This window comes from Mustela erminea, chromosome 12 (assembly GCF_009829155.1).
Source record: "Mustela erminea isolate mMusErm1 chromosome 12, mMusErm1.Pri, whole genome shotgun sequence".
NCBI lineage: Eukaryota > Metazoa > Chordata > Mammalia > Carnivora > Mustelidae > Mustela > Mustela erminea.
In genome coordinates this window covers 17,504,358-17,523,798 of record NC_045625.1, presented here as the reverse complement: position 1 = coordinate 17,523,798, position 19,441 = coordinate 17,504,358, and the positions used below count along the sequence as shown (strand labels likewise).

The 19,441-nt window shown below is 52.2% G+C and overlaps 1 protein-coding gene across 1 annotated transcript in view; it reads left to right on the top strand.

Annotated features, from left to right (window-relative positions):
• Window positions 1-19,441, top strand: part of PAPPA (pappalysin 1) — a 235,286-nt gene that overhangs the window by 188,303 nt on the left and 27,542 nt on the right. Inside the window, exons 16-18 of the mRNA XM_032307751.1 lie at window positions 4,938-5,148; window positions 5,861-6,032; window positions 14,921-15,068. Of these exons, the coding sequence (XP_032163642.1) occupies window positions 4,938-5,148; window positions 5,861-6,032; window positions 14,921-15,068 (531 nt within the window). The remainder of the gene's footprint in view (window positions 1-4,937; window positions 5,149-5,860; window positions 6,033-14,920; window positions 15,069-19,441) is intronic.

Genomic DNA, 19,441 nt, shown 5'->3' with positions numbered 1-19,441 from the left:
TCTCCACTTGTTTCCAGAGGATACCCAACACCAGTGGGCATTTCTTGGTTTCTCAGACTTTATCGAAGACAGGAATGTGAGCTGGGGGAACGCAGAGAGTGGCCACATCCCACAGTGCCCTGTGGGGAACCTCTGTGCCTGCTCTCAGCTCCTTTCCTCACCCAGCACTTCTCCCTGCAGAACCCTGTTATGACTTTCCTCGCTGCACATGTTCTCTTCTGTTCTTTCTCAGAAGCAGATAGCCAGGCCCTGAAGGTCCCTGAGGCATCTTCCCCACAAAAACAGGGTCATCCCCTGACCCCAACAGAAACTCTCGTACGACTCCTAAGAAACCGCTGCTTTCTCCATCTGTCACTCTAGTCTTTGGGATGGTGAGGGTCCAGGATGGTCTAGGATGTCACTGGATCCACAACACTGCCAAGTACTGATGAGAGACCACTTCTCAGATTATGCCAGGGGACCTGAGGGTCACAGTAGAGAGGGGACTTGTCCATTGTGAGGCTGCTTTTTGATGTAAGCAGTGCTGAGATGTCATCTCTTAAGTAATTCTTCCTGTCTCTCTCACTCCAATCTTGAGCGGTTGCTCAGGTTTCAAGAGTCGAATCTGTTCTTACCTGCTATCTCAGAAGCCCTTTAACCTTTCCTAAAGCCTGTCCCTGAACCCAGAACTCCATCAAAGTCTGGAACATCAGAGTTGGGAGGAGCCCAGAGTCATCAAAATGAATCATTTAATTTCGGGATGGGGAAACTGAGGCCTGAGAGAGGAAGACATTTACACAAGGATACATAGGAATTACCATTAGCACTGAGGCAAGGGTGCTTACTCTAGAAATGGTACCCCGTGGCTAGGCCTGCCATTCCCGCCAATCTGGTGAATACACAATCATGTATTTGTGTCTCCCATGTGCATTCCCAAGCCTCTTCTTCGTGACAGGTGTCCAGCATTGCAGGCACCTTTCTCTCTCTGCTTGGGAAGGTTTCCGTCACTTATCCCTGTCTGTGACTGTATCTGACAACAGCCACTTTCTCTTGAGCCTAAAGAGGAATGACAAATTGGGCACCTTGGTAAAAAAATTTAGAAGTGAGAGGCACCATTCTGGACAGTGGGGAGGGGGTGGAGGTTCTGAAATCTTATTGTATGACCAGTTCTTGGTTTCGAGATTCTCCACTCATCCAAATTCTCCTGATTCCAAGAGACATTCTCTGGCTGTGCTCATAGGAAAAAGTTCCAAGAGAGCACTTAGGAGTCAGGCAGACCTGGAGGGAGCCCCGACTCTAGATCAAGCGACTCATGTTCCCTCCTAGGGACTCAGTTTTCTCACCTACAAAATGGGGTTAATGACAATTAGGTTATTAGGAGGGTCAAGGTGGCCCTTGGGCTGAATTATAAGCAGCTATTGGTAGCCTTCCTTTCAGACACTTAGGGGAGAACTTGACGATTAAATAATGAAAATATAACCTGATTCACCTCAGCTAGAGCTGGGAGAATCCAGTTCAGCTGAGCAAATGACATACTTTCCTGGACTGCCAAGCCCAGCTCGGATTTTCTCTTTGACTCTTTGGCATCCCGGGAGCCTAGCAGTGTGCTTTCAGAACTAAAATCGGCAGAGGCTTTGCTTGCTTCTCCTGATGACTCCATCTCTTCTGCTTCGGCTTTCCCCTCTGAGTGCTGGGTGAAGGTCCAGCTGGCTATTGTTGGGAAAACAACCATCCTAAAATCCTCCATGGCCTCATTTCCTGCCTCACTTAGCCCAGGACCTTGTACACAAGGACCTCTTTACATGTCCTGTCTTTCTTTCTCTTCCTCTTCTGTAACTTCTGTTCAGGTCTATTTCCCATCAAGAGCAATGAAACTGAATCTACTCCCAGTTCTTGCAGTACTAGCCTTTGGCTGATGTAGCCTCCCGAGGGCTTGCATGTCCACTTCCAGTCCCTCTGGCTGCATCTGTGTTTTCTCAAAACAATACAGTGGCCAATGTTCGTTCCCATCCTAAGATGTTAGAGCTGCAAGAACTCAAAGACCACTTTGGCTTCACGCCAGAGAGATTAGGTGACTTGTTCAAGGTCACATGTAGATCTGTAATAGTTCATGCATTTTACAAATGGGTATTAAGGACCTATAGTGTGCTTGGCACTAGGCTAGGTGCTGGCACTAAAAGAATGAACTTAGTCCATTCCCTGGCCTTAGGATGCAGGCACCGTGTATGAGGTATTAACAGAACCAGACTTTAGGTCTCCTGGCGTTTCTCTCCTTCTAATCTGCCCTTGGTTAATTTCGATCTTAAAGGCACTCCAAAGAGATTTGGTCTTCTGGGTAATCTTTTGAATAAAATAATAAAAATAGCCACATCTCTTTGACAGCACATTTACAATTATGTTAATGCTCGTTAGAGACCAGAATTTCTTGAGGCACATTCGTAGACAGGCTGAGCACGATTTATTTTCCTGACTTTAGAAGATGAACAGATGAAGGTTCAGGGTCACATAACCTTTTGGAACCCCGTCTGTGACATCAGCACTGTTAGCCCCAACCAGAAACCCCGAGCTCAGAAATGTCTGCACCTGTTGCCCGGAGTTATGTTCCCCCAGGAAATGCAGGTAGGGAATGAGGTAGGGAAGCTTGGACGTGACAGAAGCATCCAGAGTCTCTTTGAGAGCCAGGTCCTGCTGTAGGCAAGCAGAGCTCAGTCCCTTTGAGGAGCTATGGAAGACAGGGTAGAATCTTCCTCAGAACTAATGCCACTCCTGCAGCACTGAAGCCCCAGCACTGGGAGCTGTCCCTTTGGGACTACAGCAAAAGGCCTCTGGCATAGGGTTACAGGTACGGTGACCATCCTTTGGGGAAGAGAGGTCAGTGCCAAGGGGATGAGGGCAGGACATGGATAGCGTGTGTCATACCCGGCTTTCTTCAAAGCCACATGGTGAGTATAGAGTAGTGACTGTAGCTGGATCATGGAAATACCGATTCTGTGCAGCGAGGCGTCTGCATCTCCGGGATTTTGTTCGTCGGTGGGGTGAGGGCATGTCCATGGTCCTGAACCACCAGAGGCTCCGTTAGCGTGATTCTTCTATGGACTGTGGTACACAGCCAGGTCCTACATACCCTCTCCCAGAATTGACATTCTTGGCTTGCGTTTCCTCTCTCGATGAACATTTCACAATTTTTCTGTTCTCCTGCCACCGGAGGACCATGACTTCCACTCCACAATGTATAATTTGCATAGCTGATGGGGTGTGCTTTCAAGAGTCCTAACACATTTTCCACCGATATTTTATCCTTCTTGGGGAATTCAGAGAGGGTATGCACCCTGTATGTTTCATAACTTCTTTCCCCCTCTCCCTCCCTTAGTTTCTCCCATAGCTTTGGCTATGCCTACACACCCCAAAACACTACCCCAATCACAAAAGCAATTCAAAAATCCATTTGAAGTCTCTGGTGTTCTAGAAGCCTCTCTGCTTCTAGGGAACCCAAATGAATCATCCTCCATTTGACGTAGAAATCTCTGTAGTTTGCAGCATCACTGCCTATCAGCACGGAATCCTCTGTGGGGTTCACAGACACTAGGTTGGCTCGTGCTCACCAGATGGGTCACACTGACACAGAAGGAGAAAGAAGACCGTGAATGGGGTCAGGGAAGCAAGGAGCCTACAGGGAAGGGCGCAGCACTCTCTGCTTCGTCTTCGTCCTGCTGTCTCTTGTCTCCAGAGACCCTACTGCCTTCTAGAACATCCAGCAGTGTATTTCTTTGTGCGGTTTCTTGGGTGTCTCCCTAGCATGCTAGAATCGAAGCTCCAAGAGGGCAAGGTCTGGGGGTTTTCTGTTTTGTTCACCGCTATGTCCCAGCACACAAAAGAGCCGCTGGCACATAGCCGGCATGCCTAGATGCTTTTTGGATGATAGCCCGAGGACTTGGTCAGGTCGCTTGGCTTTCCGAGTCTCTGCTCCCAAATATGCGTTATCCAGCTATGAGCCCGCTGTGAGACTAACTCAGATGACATCCCCACGGCACTCAGGACACAGCTCATGTCAGCTTCACCCCTACCCCTGCACCCTTCCACTCCTCCCTCCTTCCCGTCCCACAGCCTCCCACGTGAATCCAGCCCCACTTGTCAACACCGTTCAGTCATAATCGCGGAGAGGAGCGTTGGGTTGAGAAATGCAGGCTTTGGGTCCATCTCTGATTGCCTCGGGGCAGGGTTTTGGGGCAGGCTGCACATCGATAATATATGACCTGGCAATGAAAAGCCCCATGCCTCCTGGTTTTCTTTCCTTTGCACCATCCCCCATCAAGCTAGTTTCCCGGGGGGCAATCAGCACGTCTGCTGCAGCTGGCACAGGCTGCAGGGGAGCGCCCGCTCTCAGCTGCTCCAGCACAACTTCGCTGAACACCGGGCCTGCAAAAAAGTATCAAGCCTCCAGATACCACGGTGCCATCGCTTCCAGGCACAAGGGGGGGCTGGGAGCAATACAGGGGCGTGGGGCACGGGGAGGAGCGGCTGGCAGCTCCACGGCGCACGGCATCCTGCTGTCAGAACTCAGAGTTGATTCTGATGGGCGCCTGCTTCGTCAGTCACTAAACGGAGTATGTACTTTCCCCCTCCAGGCTCGGGCCCCCACCTGGCAGAGCCAGGAGGATGGATGGAAGGAGCATGAAGGTCTCTTTCCTACGCAGTAGAAAAGGTTCTAGATCGGGAGTTGGGATCCTGGAATTGTAGTTTACTGCCTGTGGGGGGTGAGTTCCTCCCCAAGCTGGATCTTCTCTATGTCACAATGCCCTCCATCTCCTGGAGGCCCTCAGTTGTAATCTGAAGGGGCTGGAATTCCAAGAGCAAGACCCTCTGGCTTTTTCTCGTTTAGTGAAGCCCAGGTAGCCCGTAAGTTAGCTTGGCTGTCCCCCCTGCCCTATCTGCTAACCCTGCCTGCCTGTGTCCTCTAGGCAACAACAGCCTCCTGACCTGTATGGAGGACGGCCTGTGGTCCTTCCCGGAGGCCCTGTGTGAGCTCATGTGCCTAGCTCCGCCCCCGGTGCCCAACGCCGACCTCCAGACGGCCCGGTGCCGTGAGAACAAGCACAAGGTGGGCTCTTTCTGCAAGTACAAGTGCAAACCTGGATATCATGTGCCTGGCTCCTCTCGGAAGTCAAAGAAGTAAGTTGGGCTGGAAATACACTCTCACAGGTTCTGCCAGGCAGGAGAGCCAGATCTGGATGTCTGATTATAAGGAAGCACTTTTTCTTTCTTTTCTTTTTTTTTTCTTTCTTTCTTTCTTTTTTTTTTTTTTTTTTTTTTGCTGGAGGCAATACCTACTGTTCATCATATGCATCCCTGTAAGAGTTTATAGGGACATTGTTAGTAACTGCCTACTGGCTGTGTGACCTCAGGCAAGCGACTTCACTTCTCTGGGCCTCTACTTTTCAAGGATAAGGTGGGGATGAGGATACCAGTTACTGTATAGTATTATTGTAAAGAACAAATGACGGTGTGTCTACAAAGTGTTTGCAAAGTGCCTGGCACATAGTAATTGTTCAATAAATGGTAGGTATGATTATCATCATTAGCCGAGTAGCTGCCATCAGAACATTCTAGAAGGAAGGGAAAAGACAAGAGTTTGCCGGAGTTGAGTTTATTTCAGCCCACATGGAACCGAGAGAATGTCTGAAACTCTTGCTTGCCCCAAGTTGATGAATTTTCTTTAATCTCTACGCATGGCGCTTACCAACAGATAGGGCGGTTAGGGGATCAGGAGTGCGAAAGAGAAATGAGAGGCCAGCTGGCTCAAGAAAACCTTGGGTGTTTGCATAGGGCATGAGTCTAGCCATCTAATCCTTAAGACATCTTTTCTTTGATCTCTTCTTTGAAGACGGGCCTTCAAGACTCAGTGTACCCAAGATGGCAGCTGGCAGGAGGGAGCTTGCGTTCCTGTGACCTGTGACCCACCTCCGCCAAAATTCCATGGGCTCTACCAGTGCACCAATGGCTTCCAGTTCAACAGCGAGTGTCGAATCAAGTGCGAAGACAGCGACGCTGCCCAGGTAAGACTCCTTGAACTTGAGTCGGTGCTTGGGCCCTCTCCTGTCTGCTTATTGAAGAATAATATCCTTCAGGAGACTCTGCAGATATGACAGCCAGTCGCACCAGTGCGGAAGCTAAGAAACTGGGTTCTGATCATCTTCTTTGGGAATCTTACTGAGCTTTGTTTTCCTCCCTAAATACCCTATTTTGATTCAGAGATTCTTAGCTTTGTGAAACGGTTAGTGTTAAAACCCTTATGAAGGGAAGTGTATATGGAATCCCATGGCAGGAAAATGACCACAGTTGAGTTACTGTGATAGGAGTGACCAGGGTGGTTTAGCCAACTTTCCACCACCATCAGCTGCGGTTGTTCCTGGAGTGTTTAAAACTGCAAGGTCACCATGTCCTCCAGACATCAGTTGGCTCTGCCAGCATGAAGCAAAAGGGAACCACATTGTGATTAGAAGGATAGAGTCTGGAGAACAGTAGGAAAGTATGGGAGACCAGAAGGAGACAGCAGGGTTTGGATCTTATCTCCATCCCCTGGCATCTGAGAGGAAGTCCGGCACTCCCACCCATTCCTGCTGAAGGAATCCATGACTAAAGTTCTCTTACTCCTTCTAAGACAGGTAGGGAATCTAGAACGGAAAAGGGAAATGATAAATCCACCAGTGGTTCCACAGTGATAAACCAGCCATTTGGGGTTGATAGGCTGAGCCCTATATTTCAGGGATATGCAAGGACCTTCATCCAGGTGGGGCTGGGGTGCAGCTGTGTGGGACCCAGGGCTGGCTTCACCTGCAGCCGGGTCTCAACCGTCTTTATTAACCCTGCCAAGGCCAGGCCCTGCCAAACAGCCACCTTTAAGCCCACTTCACCTGCTCCTCACATGCAGACAATGGTCACGTTCTACTCATTGTGCCTCCAGGATGTCTCCCAGAGCTGTTCTCATCTGTCCCTGGTATTGCCACAGTAACTCAGGCCACCGTCATCTCCTTACTGAGCTGCGTGCAGTCTTCCGATCACCTCCCTGCTCTTGCTTGGGTGGCTCAATCGGCTAAGCGTCCAGTGGACTCTCTGCATTTCAGCCCAAGCCATGTGTTCAGAGCACACATCTTATCACAATTCTCCTGCTTAAAGCTCCTCATGAACCAGTGACCCCTGTCTCCCGGGGGACAAACTCCCAACTCCTTGGGGTGGATCCCAGGCCTCCTGTGCAATTGCACACCATCTCACCTCTGCATTGTCAGTGAAAGAGCCCCTCCCCCTTTGGTAGCTGCCTCGGTCCTCGTCTTCCTTCCCAGACCAGCCTGGGCACCCATGCCTCCAGGAACCCCCCCCCTTTTTATTGAAAGATGGTCGACACATGATTCGTTGCAGGTGTACAACACAGTGATCAGACAAGTCTGTTTATATGTCGTCCTGTGCCCACCACCCGTGTTGCTACCATCTGTCACCATGCAGTGCTGTCACACTACTGTAGACTATCGTCCCCGTGCTGCACCTCTCATTCTTGTGGCTTGTTCACTCCATAACTGGGAGCCTGTACCTCCCACTCCCCTGCACCTGTGTTGCCCATCCTCCCTCCCCTCTGGCGCCATCATTTTCATGAACTCTTTCCTGAGGTCCCTTCTATGGTTGGGCTCAGTGCCCTTTCCTGAAGTCCCCCACACCCTAGCACGGGCCACACTGCCCTGTAACACATTTCAGGTGCTCCCTTCCCCAGGCTGTGAAGTGCTTGACCACCTCTTTCATCGGCCCTGAGTTTTCAGCACTTGGGACAGTGCCAGACACCCAGTAGGTGCTCAGGGAACGTCAAGCCGTGAGAGCCATGGGGAGTGTCCAAAACAACCTCATTTTCTAAATGAGAAAAACTCACACTTAGAGAAGTCACTCAACCACCCGAGATGACACAGCTGGTGTCTCCTGAGTCAGAATCCGGATGCTCCCAGCTGTGGATGGACTGAATCCAACAGACACCCCCTGGAAATCCTTCGCCACGCACACTCTTAGATGTCTGCATCCCCCAGGTCACTGCCATCCTTGCCCGCCAGGGAAGCAGAAGCCGGTGTCGGGACAAGCAGAGGCCGGAGGTTACCATGGCCTCACACAGGCTGCTCGGCTTCCCTCTTCCTCCCTTACATAAAACTGTTGCTAACAGTTACCCAAACTGCTGAGCCAAATACTATTCTGGCCGCGGTCATGTTATCAAACGAAACCAAGTCTGCCTGGGGCCTGCCAAGTACCTTTCATGGCCAGTTTGTATTTAAAGGAGAGGAAAATGTAAATTTATCAGACGAGTCAAGCAGTTCTGTTTGGCAACTGGCGGAGAGGCTAGACGCAAAGGAGCGGGGTATTGCTTGTCGGCTCAAAGAATGAGGGGACGTGTGCCAAATGGGCTCCTAATACAATTGACGTTTCTAGTTTGTACCGAAAATGAATTTCTTCTACCCTCAGACCAGGGGCCTGAGAGCCAAATCTAGTATTCACCTCAGATCCCCTCTTGCTGCCTGTAAACACAGCAGAAATGTACGGCCCAGAGCATCTTGAATTAAACAGCTTGTATGGAGCCGGAATTCTTTGCTTTCCAAACAAGTTCCAGATCCTGGCAGAAGAGGACAGGGACTAGTCTAGGGGAAGTTCATGTACTCCCTCCCACTGCCTCTAAAAGCAAATTGACGAATGAAACCTCCAGTTCATTTGTTCCTTGGGAGCCAGAATGATGCTGGATCTGGACTCTGAGTTCAAATACTGACTTCACCACTTACCAGTGGGAGGACTTGGGCAAGTTGTTTAACCCTTCAACTTTCAGTTTTCTCATGGTGGGGGATATACTACTTCCTGCCTCATGGTTTGTCAGGATTAAATAAGGTAATGAAAGTATAGATAGGAGTATGCCTATGAGTAACCCCTGAAATTGTACAGTATACAACCTGTGCCACCATGCATGGCAGCCCTGGGGAAGAAAGACATAGGTGAACTAGCTTTCCTTTAAGGTCACTTCTAGTGGAGAGAATCCCTGATCCTCCACATAGGCTCCTATAGAAATAAAGGCAATGGCCTGAAGGTTATCCCTCTGTTGGTGGGTAGCCCCAGAAAGTTAGAAAAGAAGGCATCTGTCATGTATGAAGCCACGGTGTGGGATGGAGAGACCCAATGTGAACCATAGGGAAACCTGATCTATTGCTCAAGGAAACCTGTACAATACAGGAACTCTCTAGACTAGCAATGCACAGAAGAACTTTCTGCTGGGATGAAAATTGTCCTGATCTGTGCTTTACAGTATGGCGGCCATTGGCCCCATCTGGCTTAGGGAATACTTGAACCGTGGCTGGAGCAACCGAGCAACAAGGTTTTAACCCTTTATTTAATTTTAAACAGTTCAAATTTAAATGCAAACAGCCACATTGATATGGTAGCTACCATACTGGCCAGTTCAGCTCTCGAATTTAGAGTGTTAGTATTTCTGTAAACCAAGATAGAGAACCTGGGTAATAATAGCTTCTTTACTTTTCAAGTATTTCCGGGACTCCAGGCTGGTGAGCCGGACTTTTTCTCATTTTGACAATTCACAGCAGACATTTGAAAAAGAAACCAACATCCCCTTTTCCAAATGAGGGAAGAAGTCTTGGAGGCTCAGGTCTTGCACACGGTTATGAATGAGTGGGTGGTACTGACGGGCCCCACAGCTCCGCTTTTCCTACCCCCTGAACACTTCCAGGGCAGGCTAGTGGCAAAGGGCAGGAGCTCTATCCCCAGACAGCCAGGGAGAAGTGCCAGTTGCCCCAACAGTTAATCCAGCTCAGATGCTTCTGAGCTGTCTGAGGCAGTAACTCAGGCCCAGTTCTATGCGAGAAGCACGGAGGCGGGTGGTATTTGTAGGTGATATGGGAACAGCCATCTTGTGATTGGGATGGAGTCTGTGGGGGATGCACACACGGGGACTGCAGCAGAGGAAGAGACTAAAGGTGCTTGTGGATGAAGTAATGCTCTTAACGGGGATTCCAGCCGCTCAGCCAGAGCAAGACAGAAAGGGTGGGCGCAGAGTCAGTAATACACCCAGGTGAGTGCACGGATTGCACAGGTGGCCATAAAAGCCCTTCTGAAATGAGAAAGGCTTTCTGCCCGTGGCGTGCATCTGGCTCATGCCTTTAAGGGCTCTGCTGTGGATATGGGGAGTCCTCACACGCACGACGCCTCTCCAGGCAGCGGTGACTTCCGGTTGCAGCATTGTCAAAGGCGAGAGCCAGTTAGAAACTTGGCAGGAGGTGGGCTTGACCGAGGAGATCCCCCCCTGCCACCCACTTGTTTTATAGATGGGACCTCTGGAGCCCAGAGAGGGGAAGAGACTCGCCCCAAGTCACACAGCAAGGCACCAGCAGAGTCGGATCTCCACACCTCTGATCTCCTAACCAAGTCATCGCCCACTCCCGATTTTCAGCCATTCCTTCCCCATACACGAAGGCTACATGTCACTTCGTATCTTACTTGGAAGATGCAAAGTGCACAAAGGGCACTGCCTGGGAATTAAGTAATTAATAGCAGCAGCGACTTACTGAGCGTTTTCTACTTGCCAGTGCCTGGGCTGAGTGCTCTGCACAGACCACTTTATTTCAGCTCTGCGGCATCCGTCTGGCATTACTGCCCCATTCCGTAGAGGTGGAAGCTGAGGTTCCCTGAGTTAAGGTGGTTCGCCCCATGCTATGTAGCCAGGGGTGGGGGACCTGAGATTCCTGTTCCTCTGTTAGCCCGCGTCCAAACTTAGCCCTTTATGCCCCGCTCTGAGGCTGCCATGGTCTCTCTGCCATTATTTTGTCTATTTCCATTTCTGCTAAGGAAGAAGAAGAAATCTAATTCTCCCTCTCCCCGCCTCTCCCCTCCAGTGTAGTAGAGGCACGGAGGCTTACGGTCAGAAGACCCGCCTCTAGCATTGGCCCTCCCCCTGTCGCGGCCGTGCTGCCTTCCCACACCAGCTGCTGCCGTTTCTAAAATGTGGGTGTTCCTTGAGTGGATTCTAGAGATCACAGCCGCGGAGTGGCCTAGCGCCTCCACTGACACTGGGAGAGCCCTCGTGTGTGTTGAGCTCTTACTTACTTACTTATTCAGTCCTCGTGCCGACTCTGCAGGCAGTGCACCCCATGCCCATTTAACCGGGGAGGAAATTAAGGAACACAGAGAGGTTGAGAAGCCTCCCTAGGTACTCACAGCTAGGAAGTTGTAAGACCAGGATTTGAACCTGTGTAGTTTGGCTCGAGTCTATGCTTCTAACTATTACAGTGGCATCTTTTTTTTTTTTAAAGATTTTATTTATTTATTTGACACAGAGAGAGAGATCACAAGTAGGCAGAGAGGCAGGCAGAGAGAGAGAGGGGGAAGCAGGCTCCCCGCTGAGCAGAGAGCCCGATGTGGGGCTCGATCTCAGGACCCTGGGATCATGACCTGAGCCGAAGGCAGAGGCTTAACCCATTGAGCCACCCAGGCGCCCCTACACTGGCATCATTTAAAAAACTCACTTGTTCACTTCCCAGCCGAGCCTCAGTTTCTTAATCTGCAACAAGGGTATGATTTCTACTCTATTGTGTTAATCAAAGGGGTTTTAAATGCCTGTAAAACAGTTGGCACCTAATGGGTATTTGATAATGGGATTATTATATGCCATTATCGCTCTGTGGATCTTTGGGACTAAAGAGAGTTTGAGAGAGTGCACATGCTTTTTTACAGACGGACTCCCAGGCACAGGGAGGCAGAATATTTTGATGAGGGATGCTTCGCCCTTTGGGGTGAGATTTCGCCTTAGCATGCAGAACCGTGCATTCAGAGCCGCGTGTACCCGGTGGGCTCCTTGCCCAGTGCTCTTGACTTCTCTTGGATGGCATCCTCAACATCAGGTCTTCGTGGTCACCCTAGATTAACACCAAGGGTTAATTCTGAGGCTCTGTACTAGCTGGTAGGTAAGCCCCGAGTGCACCAAGATCTAGTCTTAAAGGGGAATTCAGAAATCCAGACAGGCTTTGGAAAGTCTGCTGTGCAGAGGGCACAGTGAGGGCAAAGGTGCGGAGCTGGGAAGCAAGAGAAATGTGCAGGAGAGACGAGCTAACCGAGAGACTAGGAGGAAGGACAGGTGCGTGGCAAGAGATGGGGCTAGACTTGTCATCTGGGCTCCACTGCAGAGGCCTTGGAGGGCCAGGCCACAGATGTGACTTGTTTGGAAGGTGGCAGTGTCTTAGCAGAAGGGTGGTGTACTTGTTTAAAGCAGATTTAATCAGCAGCCGAGAGTGCCTGATGAACTGGGCAGGAAGGAGAGAGGCTGGAGGCAGCAAGACCAGGCCCTTTACTCCCCTCTTCTCCGGTGGAGCCTTCTACAGTGGATTTGTCTATGGCGAACTTCCCTGAGCAGATTCCAGCTAGTTCTAATACGTTCTCTGCTGCAAACCGAGGTCCCCAGCCAACTCTGGCCCACGTAGTGCTGAGGTCTGCAACCCTTCAGGGGCTGGAGGCCAAATGCATCATAGGCCCAGGCCAAGGCTCCAGGAAATTGGGGTCAATTTCCTATTCCCCCGAGGGCCCAGCAGAATCATGGGGCCTGGGGCCTGGGGCTCCAGGAGGGAGAGTCGCTTCTCTGAAGCCGCATGAAGTGGCCTGAAGTCTCCCTGAGCTCTCACAGAACCTCCGGGGGAGGACCGTGTAAGATGTCCCACAGCTTCCCGCGCGGGATGGACCACCCTTGTCCCGCAGCCACCGAGGCCCCCGCCGCAGACGGACAGGCGCGCGAGAGGCCCGAAGAGGGCCCCCCTTTCCCTTCGGAACCCTGTCTCCTTGCAGCTGTTTTCTCAGACAGGGCAGCTTCCGCCTCATCAGCCCTGTCGGCGGGCTGATTCACGTCCTCCTGCGTGCACTGGTTCTCCTAGTCCCTCGTCCCCCCGTGTCACCCTCTGCTCGCTCACGCGTGTGTCCCGTCACCCACACGTTCGTTTCTGCTCTTGCTTACGGAGCAGTCTCCGTCCATGACTCCCTGCCTGCTCACCCCGTCTTCCGTCAAGCGGTTCTTGAGGGAACACAAACACCTACCGAGTGATAAGTGAGTGGACCGGGGGGTCGGGACCTGTCATGTGCTGTGGCCCTGAGGAGGCAGGGCGAAGGGGGCACTGTCTGGGGCCTTGAGCAGTTGGTCCTCTAGGTGGGAATGGATGGGAAACAGAGAGGCAGAGCGTGTAGAGACCTGACGGGTGCACCCTGCGGTGCACCCTAGCAGGACTAGGACGGGGTCCTCTGGGCTAGGCAGGGGGTCTGGGCGGGGAGGGAACCCAGCAGCCAGGAGGAGCGGGTGTGCGGAAGCATGGCGGCAGGGGAGCACCTAGGGTGCACTTGAGAGTGTAGGTGGTTTAAGCCGACGTTCAAGGTTGGTGGTGGTGCTGTAGGGAGCAAAGCCATGGAGAGGGAGCCAGAGTTCAGGCCCTGCGGGCTCTGGAGGCCAGCCACGGGACTTTGGATGGAAGCTGCGGGGCATGGGAGCCAAGGCATAGATATTCGTCCTGGTGGAGCACAGTCAGCGACTCCTATAGAGTTTCTCTGCTTATCTAAAAAGCTTGAAAGAGGGAGAGAATTGACAGCTTGTTCTGCAGTGGAGGGCCCCCCGTCCGGATACCACCCAGCGTTCTCCATTCTCAGGGGGTTGAGTCCAAACTCCATACGTTGACAGTGAAGGCCCCACCCTGCGTCTGCCCTACCAGCTCGTCCTCCCTTGGTTCGCAAGCCAACAGCCCCTGGGAAGCTCTCTGCTGCTCACTGTACTTCCTTGCATTTGCCCATGCCCTTTGGCCTTCCAGAAAGGTCTTCCTATCCCTGTTCTGTCTGTGATTCTGTGCATCCTTGAAAACCCTTTTTCCATTTAGCACCTCCTCTACGGGGCCTCTCTGCTTGCCCCTGACAACCCATTACTCTCCCCGTGACCTCCCAGCCCAGCACTGATGACCATCGTATTGACGTGGCTGGCTGGCTGCTCACGTGACTGTCTTTCTCACGCGGACCCATACTTGACTCCGATACGGCTCACTTGACTTTTGAACCCCACAGAGCCGGGCACAGACTGGGCACCAAGAAATGGTCCTTGGATTCAGGGGCCGGTCTGCAGAGCGAGACCTCCCATTAGAAACCCAGACTCTAGAGGCGCCTGGGTGGCTCAGTGGGTTAAGCCGCTGCCTTCGGCTCAGGTCATGATCTCAGGGTCCTGGGATCGAGTCCCGCATCGGGCTCTCTGCTTGGCAGGGAGCCTGCTTCCTCCTCTCTCTCTCTCTGCCTGCCTCTCCATCTACTTGTGATTTCTCTCTGTCGAATAAATAAATAAGATCTTTAAAAAAAAAAAAAAGAAAGAAAAAGAAAACCAGACTCTAGAAGTAGGCTCAGAGCGAGGACTGAGCCTATGCGTTGCGTGTGCCTACTGCCTTGCGGAAGATGGAGAAACTGTGTAACGCCTGTTCTAAAGAACTGGGGGGAGGGGCACTGAGACAGCTCCAAGACCCATGTTCTTACCTCCTGTATGAGCTGGTGTGCGTTTGGGAGTGTTTGGTCACCTTCTATCTCAGTTAAAAAACTAATAATAATCAACACAGAAATCCCTCTGACTGAAATCTCTGAAAGAGCTCAAAGCTAGGGTTCAGAAAACATGGGAGTTAGGCTCCCTGGAGCGCTCTGGACATGTTTCCTGACTTGAGTCCTCAGTTTCCCCATCTGTCAAGCAGAAATGTTAACAGTGCCTCTATTTTTGGATGATTGGGTTTCTAGCTAACACTTCCAGTGCTCTGGGGAGATGAAGAACGGTTTCCTCTGTTACTCTGAGGGGCTGATCACGGTGAGGGTGGCAGTCCCTCCAGTTCACGCTGACTGTTCTTCTGTGGTCTGTGCTGCTCAGGGACGTGGGAGCAACATCATCCACTGCCGGAAAGATGGCACCTGGAGTGGCTCCTTCCACATCTGCCAGGAGATGCAAGGCCAGTGCTCGGCCCCGGACCAGCTCAACGGCAACCTCAAACTGCAGTGCCCGGAAGGCTATGCCATAGGTACCGTGGGCGCGTGAGGGCAACGGGGAGGCAGAGGTCCTTCTCAAGCCTGGGGCCAGTGCTTCGCTGGGTGACGGGGCACGACTCCCGATGCCCTGTAGGAGGGAGACAGAGATGAAGGAGACTAGGTCCTGTGCTCCCAGAGAGAGAGTTGAGGGTACATGTGTTGGAGAAGAAATTTTGGGGAGTGTGGAGAGTCCCACGGGAGCACAGAAGAGCTGACCGCTGTGTCGGGGGACCTAGAAGGTTCCCAGGGGAAGGGACGCTTCTATAGGGATTAGAAAGAGCTTGTTGGGCAGGAGATGGGTTTCTGGACAAAGAACCATGCAGCGTGGAGGGGAGGAGCTGCAAAAGCACACAACCCTCTGTCAGAAAGCAGTGGTGGTCCCCGGGTCATCTTAAATTGTGCGTCCTACTAATCCTTCAGGAGTACCTACAGCGGGTTAGGTCCTGCAGCCAGCACTTGAGAGGCACCTTCTCGTATCTGCTCAACGACCCATGACAGATGAGGAGATGGGCACGTGAAGGGATAACAGAGCCTCCCGAAGCCAGACAGCGTTCCTCCTCTGGAGCCTCAGTTCTTCCCCTGGCATCTCAGTGGCCTCCCACTGGGAGGATAAAGAATATGTTCAAACGGCTCTTTGTGCGGCGACAGGCTAGCTCACAGAGTGCCCACAGTGAGGGGAGACAACCTGGAGTTTGATGCCAGGGATTTGCCTGGTCGAAACCAGGCATCTGGACGGAGGCATTAATCACAGGCTCCGAGGCTTTCTGGGGGAACTGGGCGTGCATTGAGTCTGACCTCAGTGGAGGGCAGTGGTGCTGACCTCTTGGGCTGATTCCCTAATTGACCATGATGAAAAGCCCAGGGAATTGGATGTTCTTTCTCATGGCCAGCATGATTTATGGGATAATCAGCAGGGATGTCTGGAGCGGGAGGTTATCACGCACACACTCACTCCCAGTCACACAGAGCCAACAAGTTCTGCATCCAGCAAAACGGGAGCTGTCACTTCTTGTCCAGAAGCAAGGCCTGTGCTTGGGGAGGGGAGGTGTAGGGGGCCCCTGACCACCTCCTTTCAAAGACGGAAATGTAGAGCCTGAGAGCACACATGCGTTCTTCACCTAAAAGCGGACCAGGAATCGGTGCTCCGGCATTGAGCCCAGAGCACCAGCTCCTGTGTGGGTGAGAAAAGCTCTCTCTGATGATTCAGAAGGGACTTCAGGTTCCTACAGAGCCACCATCTGAAGGACCCTGGCCCGACGTTTGCAGAGAGGGGTTATCTTGCGTGATCTGCCAATATAGGCATTCTAGAAGTTTAGGGCAGCAGGTGTCGCAATGGTCAGTAACATTGGATGCTCTATCCCAAAGCCAATGCTTTCTTCTGCCATCATTCCTGACAGGTGGTTCTAGACACTTAGGTCTGTGATAGGGTCCCTGCCCCCAACTCAGCCAGGATACACAAGTGAATATTCAGTTACACTCATGACTGGTATTAAGTGTTCCTGGGAGGGAAAACTTTGATGAAGTGACTTCTATTTAAAAGAAAAAAAAGAAACTTTTAGAAACAGACTTCCTGCCTGTCTACCTCCACGGATATACTCAAATATATTCACACATGCAAAAATAAACACAAGCACAAATGTTTAATAACCGAACAGACCCAAATACATGCAGCATAAACTCATGCCTAGCACGTACACCTCAGCCAAATACTGCACAAACACATCACTTAACACGCACACACACATACACACATACACACATGTGACATAGAGTCACACACGTCACAAGCACGATGCATCTGAGGCCCTGAAACATGTTACATAGGCAGGAAGGTGCCCAGATACGCTGTGGGGCCCCCGGGTGCGTACACCGCCCTCACAATCTCGCAGCACACGGCCCTGCTCTCCGCTCGCCCAGCGAGACAGAGGCACACGTATGGCTGTACCATAGGATCCCTTTGCCCACTGAGCTTTCTCAAAGTCAAGCAGGAAGGGAAAGAAGTCAGTATGACACAAGAGCCTCGTTGTCCTTCCCTTCCCTGTGCCCATGTCCCGTTGCCAGACAGATGTCCCTCTTATGAATATGGCGATCCTTGCATGGTAGCAGGCCGCTGGGGAAGGTGGCAAAGGTGGTTGCTAAGAGGGAAAAGGCACTGTGGGTCGCTGGGAGGGAAGGCGGGAAAACAGGTTTCCCTCCTGACCTCCAGGTCCCTCCCCTTCGTCACCTCCAGAGACCCCCAGATCAGAAGCCCAGGCTGGGCCCTTCCCTGTGCATAGCCCCCCTCACCAAGGAGGGGATTTGACCCAAGGCCTTATAATTGGGGTGAAGTCCCTTCATATGGGCTCAGAGGCTGGAGGACACATTCTGGAGCCGCCCAGAGCAGTCCCCTCTGGGCTCCTCCGCCGGGCAGCACAGGCCGGCTTCTGTGGCAACCAAGAGCACTCAGAAAGTTGCTACTGTCCCCTCCGCACCCCCGGGGCTGCCACCCTCCCTCCTTCTCCCAGGGAAGGAGAGGCAGGGGCCCAGTGAGATCACCCTCTGTAATGATGCCAGTTCCTGCTCATATATCACAACAGGGCAGCCTGGGCCTAAAGCCCCAGCCCTGTGTGTGGGAGGGGGGTCGGGGGAGAGTGCAGGGGAGGGAGCTGCGGGGAAGGGGAAGGGGGGACAGGACTCCTGCTGAGCAGACCAGGGATGGCCTCCTGCGTTGACCATATTTTCCCCTTTGTTCCTCTCCTGGGAGAAGAGAGCCTTTGGTTTTTCCTCACAGGCTACCTCCTGCTTTTGCAAAAGAGGATTTTATCATCACAGCCTTGTTTCTACCTCGCTCCCTAAATACTCCTTTAGAACTGATCTCATGATAAGCACGCAGCGCTGACTTTCTCCAGCTGCTTCGTGACTCCCCCCGCCTTATTCCCACCACTCATCTTTTTGGTGCTTTTGCAGCGCTCCCCACCCCTGCCGCCTCATTTCTTTTCCTTCCTCTATCTTCCTTTCTCTTTCCTCTGTTGGGCTCCCCTGTATCCACTGCTGGGCTCAGAAGGCAGAGGGACGTGGGTTTTAATTGATGGGGCCCTACTCGCCTGCTTTGTAGCCTGAGCTCCGTGCACATCTCTAACCTGAGACACGGGTGTGATGGCAACCTGTCACACAGCGCAGGGTATTCAAGAGAATGAGTGACATATGAAAACCACCTGCAGGGCCAGGGGTCTGGCCCCCACCTTCTGGGCTCGGGGGCCCTGTGTTTAAAGTGAAGAGGTTTTAAACACTGTCCTAGGCCTACCACTCCACCCCTGTCCCTCTTCAGTCCTGGTGAGTCTCTCAGAGGCCAAGATGGCAACAAGCAGGGCCCTCGTAGATAGACAGTGTATGTGTGTGGGGGGGTGGATATACACATAGACATCACACACACGCGCGCACACATGCATGCACCTGGAAGAGAACCTTTGAATGGCTACTGGAATCAAGTTGGCTGTCTCTTGGGACTCACTTCATGTTCAGGAGTGGTCCTGGCATTCAGGCAAGGGAACGGCCTCCTTAGGGCCTTGGTCAGATTCTGCCACATCCGTCCTTTGCCCACAGGAATGAGCATGGCTTGAGAGTCCTGGGGACACCTCATGGGATAGGCTTGATTCTCAGGAGACTTCGCAGTGTGTGAGGGCAGGGTGGAGAGTGAATGCACCAAATTACAGTCAACTTGCCAGCCCACAGCTTAAAGTTGCTGTGCCTCATCAAGGGCTGCTGTGTACCCGCCTGCCCCCGCTGATCATCAATGCCTTCATTCCTCCATTTCTTTATCCAAGATGCAGTCTTGTATTCATTCACTCCCCCATCGGGGTACACATGTCCTCCTGCGCATTCCCCCACCCCTCAGTCCCTTGTCCACGGATGCATTCGCTCGCTCCCTGTCTCTCTCACTCGTTTCACAAATGCTTGCTGCCCTGCATGGTGCCGGGCTCTGGGTGGAGAATGGGGAGCACAGAGAGGGCTGGCTTCACGAGTTTACAGTCTGAGTTCCCAAGCCCGTGAGAAGGGGCTAGTGCCCTGTGACAGGGCCTGGTCTATCAGGAAAGCAGGGAGGGCTCCTCGGAGCAGGCACTTGGCAGCACTTGGGTGGAGGTCTGAGGGATCATTAATAGTGCGTTAGTTGAAGAAGAGTAGGAAGGGCCTAAAAGCACCGGGAGGCATGTGTGGAAGCATCACGCAAGCAGGAAGTGAGGGGCTAGGGGGGCTGATGCTTCCTGCACCGTCCCTGCGTGTCAGGCACCGGGCCAGGCTCACAAATGAGTCCCCCTCATCCCTGTCCATCTGGGGCATCACTGTAACCGTGGGAAGGCAGGCACAGGGAGGGTGTAAGGCCAGCCCT